We start from the raw sequence: 12,881 nt of genomic DNA on the forward strand, positions 1-12,881 counted from the left end.
GCAGGAGCCGCAGACTCTCCTCGTAACAATGGAAATGAAATTAGCAGGTAAGCATAATTTATTTTTTCCATATAATACAAGGAGAGTCCACGGCTTCATTCATTACTTGTGGAAAACACATACCCAAGCTCGAGAGGACACTGAATGAAAAACCTGAGGGTAAAATGAGGCGGACCCTATTCTGAGGGCACCACAGCCTGCAAAACCTCTCTCACAAAAAGTCAAATTTGTAAAACTTTGTAAGGACCAGGTAGCCGCCTTACAAATCTGCTCCATAGGGGCATCATTCTTAAATACCCAAGAAGAAGCCACAGCTCTAGTTGAGTGAGGAGGCTTATGCAGGCCTGATTCTGGACAGAGCCTGGAAAAAAGACTGAATATCAGGTAGCTCAGCGAGCTTCTAGTGTAACAGCACTGATAGAGCCGAAATCTGTCCCCTTAAGCAAGTCCCTTCTCCAGACCATTCTGGAGGAAGGAAAGAATTCTGGATACCCTGACCTTGTGCCAGGAGTATCCCAGAGATTCACAGCAGAGTAAGTAGGTCCTCCACACCTTGTGATAGATACGATGGGTAACCGGCTTTCTGCCTTGAATGAGAGTATCAAATCACCCTCTCAGAAAACCCTCTTCTGGCTAAGACTAAGCGTTCAATCTCCACGCAGTCAGCCTCAGAGAATCTAGATTCTGATGCACAAAGGGACCCTGTACCAGCAGATCGCTGCGACAGGGCAATCTCCATGGAGGGGAGGACGACATCCCCACTAGATCCACAAATCACGTCCTCCGAGGCCACGATGAAGCAATCAGAATAGTTGACGCTTGCACCTGCTTGATGCATGCCACTACACAAGGTAGAAGTGGCAACGGTGGAAAAACGTACACTAGGTTGAATCCCCAAGGCACTGCCAAGCCATCTATCAGTTCCGCCTGGGGATCCCTGGACCGCGACTCGTATCTGGGAAGCTTACAGTTGAGTATGGACGCCATGAGATCTATCTCCGGAGTTCCCTGAACTGTCGTAAATCTCTGCAAACACTTTGGGGGTGAAGATACCATTCCCCCGGATGGAAGGATTGTCTGCTGAGAAAATCTGCTTTCCAGTTGTCCACACCCGGAATGTGGATCGCTGATAGCGAATATTCGTGAGTCTCTGCCCACTCCAGGATTTGAGATACTTCCCTCATAGCTAAGGAGCTTCTTGTTCCCCCTGGTGGTTGATGTAAGTCACTGAGGTAATATTGTTCGACTGGAACCTGATGGCATTGAATGAACCCAGGAGGGGCCAAGCCTCCAGAGCGTTGAAGATCGCTCGAAGTTCCAGGATGTTGATTGGGAGAAAAGACTCCTTCCGAGTACACCTGCCCTGTGCCTTCCTGGCACCCCAAACCGCTCCCCAACCCGAGAGACTCGCATCCATAGTTACAATCTCCCAGGATGGTCTGAGGAAGGATGTCATCTGGGACAGCTGTTCTGGACGGAGCCACTAAGAGAGAGACTCCCTCGACCCGTTGTCCAGCGAGATCAGTTGGGACAGGTCCGAATGGTCGCCGTTCCACTGCCTCAGCATGCACAGCTGAAGAGGCCGGAGATGGAATCTGGCAAACGGAATGACATCTATAGTGGATACCATGAGCCCAATCACCTCCATGCACCTGGCCACCGACGGCCTGGAGGAGGATTGAAGGGCAAGACAGCTGGAGACAATCTTGCAACGTCGCTTGTCTGTTAGGAATATCTTTATGGCAATGGAATTTATTATTGTGAATTCCACCCTGGTACCGGGAACCAGAGAACTCTTCCCTGAGTTCACCTTCCAACCATGAGATTGCAGAAGATGGAGAAGAACACTCGAATGAACCTCTGCCAACTGGTAGGACGGAGCCTGAACCAGAATGTCGTCCAGATAAGGAGCTACTGCAATCCCTCTGGACCTCGCTACCGCGAACAAAGCTCCCAGAAACTTTGTGAAGATTCTTGGAGCCGTAGCCAACCTGAAGGGAAGAGCTACAAACTGGAAGTGTTGATCCAGAAAGGTGGACTTTAATAACCTGAAGTGATCCTTGTGAATTGGCACATGAAGGTAAGCGTCCTCCAGGTCTATCGTGGTAATAAACTGACCCTCTTGAACTAGGGGCAGTATTGACCTTATCGTTTCCATTTTGAACGATGGAACAGACAGAAACTTGTTTAAGCACTTTAAGTCTAGAATTAGGCGAAACGTGCCCTTCTTTGGTACCACAAAAAGGTGTGAAAAGTACCCTAAACCCCTTTCTGCTAGAGGTACCGGTACAATTACTCCTAGAGAGGAGAGATCCCTCACGCACTCTAGAAAAGCATTCCTTTTTTTCTGGATTTGATGAGAGAATTGACGAGAGGAATCTGTACCTGGGAGGATGGGTCTTGAAAGCTATCCTCTAACCCTGGGTAACAACCTCCAGAACCCAAGGATCCTCAACGTCTCTCAACCAAGTCTCCGCAAAGAGAGTCTGCCCCCAACTAGATCCAGAGACGGATCGGGGGCAGCCCTTTCATGACGATTTTGTCTCAGCTGGCTTCTTGCTCTGTTTGGATTTATTTCAAGACTGAGAAGGCTTCCAAGATCCCTTGGACTGCTCGGGCTTTGCGGCGGGTTGCTGTCGTTTGGAGTTGTCTGAACGAAAGGGACGAAAATTAGGACCCTTAGGTTTAATCTTTTTATCCTGCGGAAGAAAGGCACCCTTGCCCTCTGTGACCGTGGATATGACCAAAAAGAATCTTTCCCTTAAAAGAAAGGGACAGCAATCTAGATTTGGACGTCAATGACCGCCGTCTGCAACAGTTCTGCAAAATCGGACGGCAAAGAGGCCCCTCCCGCAGGAGGATTAGAAGTGCACTAGGGAGCTGCATGTGTAAATCAGAGATGAATGTAGGGAACACACCTCACGGGACAGAGACATTTTATTTTTTAGATATAACTATCTTATCGAAGATTGTGGAAAAAAGTTGAGCAGGTGGGTATACCAAAACTTCCTCAAAATCAACACAGGCAATAGACTTAGGTAAAGAGGGAGTTCCCTCTAACATATCAGAGTCCTCCATAGCTTGAGCTTTAATAAGAATTATAGAAAACCTATTAAATGGCACCTTTATACTCCAATGGACGGGGCACTCACCACCTCCTATGACCCAGGCCCATAGGGAAAACTCATTTCATCTCCTGCAACCAACAGTCAGGAAAGGAAGAGAAAAAGGCCACACCCGGTTAAATGGAGTATCGTGCAGCATTGTCCCTGCAGCCAGAAAGAAGAGCGCCAACTAAACGGGCTGCGCAGTAATCGAGGACAGGAAAACCCGACTGTTCCACAATACCAGAGCCTCATCTCACACATGTTGCAGAAAAACACAATAAAGCAGTCATGTATACATCCCCCCCTGTTCAATAATCATCTTCCAGAGATATTAACCCTTGATTCTATACAGATAAAGGAGCCACACTGTGGCCCTGTCTTCTTGCGTTATCATTACAGATATAAAATGAAACGATCTTACCAGAATCAACGCTGTGGAACAAGAACACGGCTCCTCAAGTTTGACAGTATGTAGCATCGCTCCTGACATGGACTTGAGTGAAGAAAGCAGGCAGCGAAACACTAATTGCTTAAAGAATGTTAAAATGAGTCGGGATGGGTTTGCAGAAAGACTCTCCCTGCATCTCCGGACTCTAACCTTCGTCAAAGCTCTCACTAAGAGGCTGACAAGACTACTTAAAACTCCAGTCCCATTCCGAAGAGTACTACCCTCCATAAGAGACTACTCCGAAATCTTCCGACACTTCTCTGCCATCCTCCTGTGATGAGAGGCAAGTGGGGGATGAAGGGAGTGGGGGAGGTATTTAAGCCTTTGGCTGTGGTGTCTTTGCCTCCTCCTGGTGGCTAGGTTCTGTATTTCCCACAAGTAATGAATCAAGCCGTGGACTCTCCTCGTATTAGATGGAAAGCCACATTATATATGTAAGTATCATAACATCTTGTGTGATAAAATCCAGCTGTGCTAGTGAATGCAGAGAGTGTAAAATGATCCGTGAGTCTAGTGGGCATGATTATATAGGATTACTATGGTTAAGTGCCTAGCTGTATGTAATTAAAGCTACCCTTCAGTAACACATTACCTTGAGTACAGTAGCTTTTCCTTCTTTAGTGACCTTCTTAAGGTCAGCAGCGGCAGCTTCTTTAGTGTATTTCTTGCCTTTCTCTTCTCTTGTTTTCAGTGCCAACTGCTGCCGCTTTTCTCTTTCCTTTATTTTTAGCTTTTTCATTGCTTTCTTTTTTCTCCGCTCACGCTTTTTGTCAGTTGTGGTCTTCTCTGCGTCTGTCTTCACATCTCCAGCCTTGTTCTTTTCCTGTGTGAAATGACAGCAGAAACAAAGACTTTAGCTTGAGACATACTAATAATCTTTAAGCTGCCTTTTAACATTTTAGATTAATTTACAGGTGTGCAGCATTGTCAGACCGAAGGCTTGCATCCCATAAGAAACCGTTATCTTTTCTATGTGGTATCACGTGGCTCCAGCTGCTTTATAAGGGTGTATCCATACTCTCCTTTCTTCGTTCAGAATCACCTTAAAGTGATTGTAAATCCTAGCTTTTGTGGAACGCTAGGATTTACAATTGGAACAAATAAAGGGGACTTTCATTCATGAAGTATAAAATACTTTATGCTGAAAGCTCCTATATTTGGTGGAAGTGTTGGCTGCAGTGAGCTGCTCAGGCAGCCCACGGCAGAACATTATTTGCGGTGAGGTGATATTTCTACCTCTTAGCCAATAGCTGTGTGTTCCAAATGGAGCCAAGCCGGATAGCCCGCACGGTTATTGGCTAAGAGGTGGAAACATCACCTCTCAGCAAAATAGAATTCTGCATGAGCAGCTCAGTGTGGCTCAGTGTGGCGATTAAAAACTTACCTTTGTTCTTCCCCCACCCGGAGATCCTCTCTTCACACGTCATCAATGACTAATCCGGCTTCCTCCAATCATGGCATGGCCTCAGACAATGACTCCCCTGGGGGGAAAGCCATGATTGGAGGAAACTGGATAAGTCATTAATGACGTGTGAAGAGAGGATCTCCGGGTGGGGGAAGCTGCTCTGGCTGTGAGAAGAACAAAAGGTAAGTTTTTAATCAAAACGGCTGCTTTGTAAACTTTGATGAATGAAAGTGCCTCTGTTTCATCAAAGTTTACCTTCACTTGATTATACCACAATACACAATATATACAATTTAAAAACAATGTTGCATAGCTTTCCTAATTTGAGCAAAACACGAAGTGATGATCAAGATAAAATACTTAAAACATAACATATCTATGTTTTCAAAGAATACAAAATCTGTTCCCTCGTAAGTATTTTCAATAAAAAAAAACTGACCAATTCATCTCCGTATTCATCCCTTTTGGTTCCATAGTGTGTAGCCGGAAAAACATAAATTATGCTTACCTGATAGATAATTTTATTTCCATCTGTATGGGAAGAGTCTACAACTGCATTCCTTACTTGTGGAAAATACTGACCCTGGCCACCAGGATGAGGCAAAAACACCCCAGTCAAAGGCTTAAATACTTCCCCCACTTCCTCATAACCCCAGTCAGTAGGGGGGGAACAAGGAACAGTAGGAGAAATATAAGGGTGAAAAAACAGAATTTATGCTTACCTGATAAATTACTTTCTCCAACGGTGTGTCCGGTCCACGGCGTCATCCTTACTTGTGGGATATTCTCTTCCCCAACAGGAAATGGCAAAGAGCCCAGCAAAGCTGGTCACATGATCCCTCCTAGGCTCCGCCTACCCCAGTCATTCGACCGACGTAAAGGAGGAATATGCATAGGAGAAATCATATGATACCGTGGTGACTGTAGTTAAAGAAAATAATTCATCAGACCTGATTAAAAAAAACAGGGCGGGCCGTGGACCGGACACACCGTTGGAGAAAGTAATTTATCAGGTAAGCATAAATTCTGTTTTCTCCAACATAGGTGTGTCCGGTCCACGGCGTCATCCTTACTTGTGGGAACCAATACCAAAGCTTTAGGACACGGATGAAGGGAGGGAGCAAATCAGGTCACCTAGATGGAAGGCACCACGGCTTGCAAAACCCTTTCTCCCAAAAATAGCTTCAGAAGAAGCAAAAGTATCAAATTTGTAAAATTTGGTAAAAGTGTGCAGTGAAGACCAAGTCGCTGCCTTACATATCTGATCAACAGAAGCCTCGTTCTTGAAGGCCCATGTGGAAGCCACAGCCCTAGTGGAGTGAGCTGTGATTCTTTCAGGAGGCTGCCGTCCGGCAGTCTCATAAGCCAATCGGATGATGCTTTTAAGCCAAAAAGAGAGAGAGGTAGAAGTTGCTTTTTGACCTCTCCTTTTACCTGAATAAACAACAAACAAAGAAGATGTTTGTCTGAAATCCTTTGTAGCCTCTAAATAGAATTTTAGAGCACGAACTACATCCAAATTGTGTAACAAACGTTCCTTCTTTGAAACTGGATTCAGACACAAAGAAGGCACAACTATCTCCTGGTTAATATTTTTGTTAGAAACAACTTTCGGAAGAAAACCAGGTTTAGTACGCAAAACCACCTTATCTGCATGGAACACCAGATAAGGAGGAGAACACTGCAGAGCAGATAACTCTGAAACTCTTCTAGCAGAAGAAATTGCAACCAAAAACAAAACTTTCCAAGATAGTAACTTAATATCTACGGAATGTAAGGGTTCAAACGGAATCCCTTGAAGAACTGAAAGAACTAAATTGAGACTCCAAGGAGGAGTCAAAGGTTTGTAAACAGGCTTGATTCTAACCAGAGCCTGAACAAAAGCTTGAACATCTGGCACAGCCGCCAGCTTTTTGTGAAGTAAGACAGATAAAGCAGAAATCTGTCCCTTCAAAGAACTTGCAGATAATCCTTTCTCCAAACCCTCTTGTAGAAAGGATAGAATCTTAGGAATTTTTATCTTGTTCCATGGGAATCCTTTAGATTCACACCAACAGATATATTTTTTCCATATTTTATGGTAAATTTTCCTAGTTACAGGCTTTCTAGCCTGAATAAGAGTATCAATGACAGAATCTGAAAAACCACGCTTTGATAAAATCAAGCGTTCAATCTCCAAGCAGTCAGTTGGAGTGAAGCCAGATTCGGATGTTCGAATGGACCTTGAACAAGAAGGTCCTGTCTCAAAGGTAGCTTCCATGGTGGAGCCGATGACATATTCACCAGGTCTGCATACCAAGTCCTGCGTGGCCACGCAGGAGCTATCAAGATCACCGAAGCCCTCTCCTGATTGATCCTGGCTACCAGCCTGGGAATGAGAGGAAACGGTGGGAATACATAGGCTAGGTTGAAGGTCCAAGGTGCTACTAGTGCATCTACTAGAGTCGCCTTGGGATCCCTGGATCTGGACCCGTAGCAAGGAACCTTGAAGTTCTGACGAGACGCCATCAGATCCATGTCTGGAATGCCCCATAATTGAGTTATTTGGGCAAAGATTTCCGGATGGAGTTCCCACTCCCCCGGATGGAAAGTCTGACGACTCAGAAAATCCGCTTCCCAATTTTCCACTCCTGGGATGTGGATTGCAGACAAGTGGCAGGAGTGATTCTCCGCCCATTGAATTATTTTGTTCACTTCTTCCATCGCCAGGGAACTCCTTGTTCCCCCCTGATGGTTGATATATGCAACAGTCGTCATGTTGTCTGATTGAAACCTTCTGAATTTGGCCTTTGCTAGTTGAGGCCAAGCTTTGAGAGCATTGAATATCGCTCTCAGTTCCAGAATGTTTATCGGGAGAACAGATTCTTCCCGAGACCATAGACCCTGAGCTTTCAGGGGTTCCCAGACCGCGCCCCAGCCCACCAGACTGGCGTCGGTCGTGACAATGACCCACTCTGGTCTGCGGAAGCTCATTCCCTGTGACAGGTTGTTCAGGGTCAGCCACCAACGGAGTGAATCTCTGGTTCCCTGATCTACTTGGATCGTCGGAGACAATTCTGTATAATCCCCATTCCACTGTCTGAGCATGCACAGTTGTAATGGTCTTAGATGAATTCGTGCAAAAGGAACTATGTCCATTGCCGCAACCATCAAACCTATTACTTCCATGCACTGCGCAATGGAAGGAAGAACAGAATGAAATACTTGACAAGAGCTTAGAAGTTTTGATTTTCTGGCCTCTGTCAGAAAAATCTTCATTTCTAAGGAGTCTATTATTGTTCCCAAGAAGGGAACTCTTGTTGACGGGGACAGAGAACTTTTTTCTATGTTCACCTTCCACCCGTGAGATCTGAGAAAGGCTAGGACAATGTCCGTATGAGCCTTTGCTTTTGACAGAGACGACGCTTGAATCAGTATGTCGTCCAAGTAAGGTACTACTGCAATGCCCCTTGGTCTTAGCACCGCTAGAAGGGACCCTAGTACCTTTGTGAAAATCCTTGGAGCAGTGGCTAATCCGAATGGAAGTGCCACAAACTGGTAATGCTTGTCCAGAAACGCAAACCTTAGGAACCGATGATGTTCCTTGTGGATAGGAATATGTAGATACGCATCCTTTAAATCCACCGTGGTCATGAATTGACCTTCCTGGATGGTAGGAAGAATTGTTCGAATGGTTTCCATTTTGAACAATGGAACCCTGAGAAATTTGTTTAGAATCTTGAGATCTAAAATTGGTCTGAATGTTCCCTCTTTTTTGGGAACTATGAACAGATTGGAGTAAAACCCCATCCCTTGTTCTCCTAATGGAACAGGATGAATCACTCCCATTCTTAACAGGTCTTCTACACAATGTAAGAATGCCTGTCTTTTTATTTGGTCTGAAGACAATTGAGACCTGTGGAACCTTCCCCTTGGGGGTAGTTCCTTGAATTCCAGGAGATAACCTTGAGAAACTATTTCTAGAGCCCAAGGATCCTGAACATCTCTTGCCCAAGCCTGAGCAAAGAGAGAGAGTCTGCCCCCCACCAGATCCGGTCCCGGATCTGGGGCCAACACTTCATGCTGTTTTAGTAGCAGTGGCAGGTTTCTTGGCCTGCTTACCCTTGTTCCAGCCTTGCATTGGTCTCCAGGCTGGTTTGGTTTGAGAACTATTACCCTCTTGCTTAGAGGGTGTAGAATTTGAGGCTGGTCCGTTTCTGCGAAAGGGACGAAAATTTGGCTTATTTTTAGCCTTAAAAGACCTATCCTGAGGAAGGGCGTGGCCCTTTCCTCCAGTGATGTCTGAAATAATCTCTTTCAAGTCAGGGCCAAATAGCGTTTTACCTTTGAAAGGGATGTTAAGCTATTTGTTCTTGGAGGACACATCCGCTGACCAAGACTTTAGCCAAAGCGCTCTGCGCGCCACAATTGCAAAACCTGAATTTTTCGCCGCTAATCTAGCTAATTGCAAAGTGGCGTCTAAGATAAAAGAGTTAGCCAATTTAAGTGCTTGAACTCTGTCCATAACCTCCTCATATGAAGAGTCTTTATTGAGCGACTTTTCTAGTTCATCGAACCAGAAACACGCTGCTGTAGTGACAGGAACAATGCATGAAATTGGTTGTAGAAGGTAACCTTGCTGAACAAACATCTTTTTAAGCAAACCCTCTAATTTTTTATCCATAGGATCTTTGAAAGCACAACTATCTTCTATAGGGATAGTAGTGCGTTTGTTTAGAGTAGAAACCGCCCCCTCGACCTTGGGGACTGTCTGCCATAAGTCCTTTCTGGGGTCGACCATAGGAAATAACTTTTTAAATATAGGGGGAGGAACAAAAAGGTATGCCGGGCCTTTCCCATTCCTTATTTACAATGTCCGCCACCCGCTTGGGTATAGGAAAAGCATCGGGGGGCACCGGGACCTCTAGGAACTTGTCCATCTTACATAATTTCTCTGGAATGACCAAATTGTCACAATCATCCAGAGTAGATAACACCTCCTTAAGCAGAGCGCGGAGATGTTCCAATTTAAATTTAAAAATAATAACATCAGGTTCAGCTTGTTGAGAAATTTTTCCTGAATCTGAAATTTCTCCCTCAGACAAAACCTCCCTGCTGGCCCCTTCAGATTGGCGTGAGGGTACGTCAGAACCATTATCATCAGCGTCCTCATGCTCTTCAGTATCTAAAACAGAGCAATCGCGCTTTCTCTGATAAGTAGGCATTTTGGACAAAATGCTTTTAATAGAATTATCCATTACAGCCGTTAATTGTTGCATAGTAAGAAGGATTGGCGCACTAGATGTACTAGGGGCCTTTTTGTGTGGGCAAGACTGGTGTAGACACAGAAGGGGATGATGCAGTACCATGCTTACTCCCCTCGCTTGAGGAATCATTTTGGGCAACATCATTATCAGTGGCATCATTGTCCCTACTTTGTCCGGACACTAAGTCACATTCATCACATATATTTAAATGGGGAGGAACCTTGGCTTCCAAACATACAGAACATCGTCTATCTGATGGTTCAGACATGTTAACAGGCATAAACTTGATAACAAAGCACAAAAAACGTTTTAAAATAAAACCGTTACTGTCACTTTAAATTTTAAACTGAACACACTTTATTACTGAATATGCGAAAAAGTATGAAGGAATTGTTCAAAATTCACCAAAATTTCACCACAGTGTCTTAAAGCCTTAAAAGTATTGCACACCAAATTTGAAAGCTTTAACTCTTAAAATAACGGAACCGGAGCCGTTTTTACATTTAACCCCTATACAGTCCCTGGTATCAGCTTTGCTGAGACCCAACCAAGCCCAGAGGGGAATACGATACCAAATGACGCCTTCTGTAAGCTTTTTCAGTGGTTCTTAGCTCCTCACACATGCATCTGCATGCCTTGCTTTCCAAAAACAACTGCGCATTAGTGGCGCGAAAATGAGGCTCTGCCTATGACTAGAAAAGGCCCCCAGTGAAAAAGGTGTCCAATACAGTGCCTGCCGTTTTTTTAACACATCCCCAAGATTAAAAGAACTATTTATAGTTAACATCCATTAAATATACTTATAATGTAATCGTTTTAGCCCAGAAAAATGTCTACCAGTCTTTAAAGCCCTTGTGAAGCCCTTTATTCTTATACTAAACTAAGAAAATGGCTTACCGGTTCCCATAGGGAAAATGACAGCTTCCAGCATTACCAAGTCTTGTTAGAAATGTGTCATACCTCAAGCAGCAAAAGTCTGCTCACTGTTTCCCCCAACTGAAGTTAATTCCTCTCAACAGTCCTGTGTGGAAACAGCCATCGATTTTAGTAACGGTTGCTAAAATCATTTTCCTCTTACAAACAGAAATCTTCATCTCTTTTCTGTTTCAGAGTAAATAGTACATACCAGCACTATTTTAAAATAAACTCTTGATTGAAGAATAAAACTACATTTAAACACCAAAAAAACTCTTAGCCATCTCCGTGGAGATGTTGCCTGTGCAACGGCAAAGAGAATGACTGGGGTAGGCGGAGCCTAGGAGGGATCATGTGACCAGCTTTGCTGGGCTCTTTGCCATTTCCTGTTGGGGAAGAGAATATCCCACAAGTAAGGATGACGCCGTGGACCGGACACACCTATGTTGGAGAAAAGGTGCCAGAAGTAAAAATTTCAAATTTAGGGCTGCCCATTGGAGAACATGGGCGGGAGCTGTGGACTCTTCCCATACAGATGGAAATAAAATTATCAGGCAAGCATAATTTATGTTTTCCATCTTAATATGGGAAAAGTCCACAGCTGCATTCCTTACTTGTGGGAAACATATACCCAAGCTCTAGAGTACACAGAATGCCAACGGGAGGGAAAAAAGAGAGGCGGACCCTAATCTAAGGGCACCACAGCCTGCAAAACCTTTCTCCTGAAGGCTGCTTCAGCAGAAGCAAAAAAGTAAAACTTGTAAAATTTTGGAAAAAGTATCTAAGGAGAACCAGGTATCCGCCTTACAAATCTGATCCATAGAGGCCTCATTTTTGAAGGCCCAAGAGAAAACCACCGCTCTTGTAGAATGAGCCGCTCCTATGCTAAACAGATGACACTCCTCAGACAAAAAGATAAGGAAGTCGAAGAGGCCCTCTGACCCCTATGCTTCCCGGGAAAGAGAACAAAAAGAAAAAGAAGGTTTGTCTAAATTCCTTTGTGGCCCGAAGATAGAACTTCAAGTCAGAAACAACATCGAGAAATACATTGTTGCGAATTGACACAACCATAGGAAGAAAACCTAACTTTGTTTGTAGAACAGCCTTATTGGCATGAAAAGCCAGATAAAGGAGGGACGCATTGCAAGGCAGCAATCACAGATACTCTGCGTGCATAAGCAATAGCCAGTAGAAAAGGAACCTTCTAAGACAACAGTTTAATGTCTACTTCATGCACAGGCTCCAACGGAGCCCGTTGCAAAACTTTAAAAACAAGATTAAAACTCCAAGGAGGAGCCTTAGATCTAAACACAGGTCTGAACCCAGCAGAGCCTTAACAAATGGCTGCACATCTGGAAGCTCAGCGAACCTCTTGTGCAGTAACCCAGACAGGGCCAAAAACTGTCCCATCAGGGGACTTGCAGAAAAGCCCTTCTCCAGTTCATCCTACAGAACAGAATAAGTAGGTCCTCCACAACTTTTGATAGATGCGACGAGCAACCAGCTTACGAGCTTGAATGAGAGTAAAAATAACTTGGGAAACTCTCTCTTGGCTAGGACTAAGCGTTCAATCTCCACGCAGTCAGCCTCAGAGAATCTAGACATTGATGGACAAAGAGACCTTGGTCAGCAGATCCCTGTGACAAGGCAACTTCCACAGAGGAGATGACATCACCACTAGATCCGTGAACCACATCCTTCGCGGCCAAGACGGAACAATCAGTATCACTGACGCCTGCTTGACTCGAGCCACTACACTA

The 12,881-nt window shown here is 44.6% G+C and overlaps 1 protein-coding gene across 1 annotated transcript in view; it reads right to left on the minus strand.

The window, feature by feature from the left end:
* Positions 1 to 12,881, minus strand: part of MPHOSPH10 (M-phase phosphoprotein 10) — a 94,505-nt gene that overhangs the window by 5,547 nt on the left and 76,077 nt on the right. The window contains exon 10 of the mRNA XM_053717554.1: positions 4,148 to 4,378. Coding sequence (XP_053573529.1) covers positions 4,148 to 4,378 — 231 coding nt within the window. The remainder of the gene's footprint in view (positions 1 to 4,147; positions 4,379 to 12,881) is intronic.

This window comes from Bombina bombina, chromosome 6 (assembly GCF_027579735.1).
Source record: "Bombina bombina isolate aBomBom1 chromosome 6, aBomBom1.pri, whole genome shotgun sequence".
Lineage (NCBI taxonomy): Eukaryota > Metazoa > Chordata > Amphibia > Anura > Bombinatoridae > Bombina > Bombina bombina.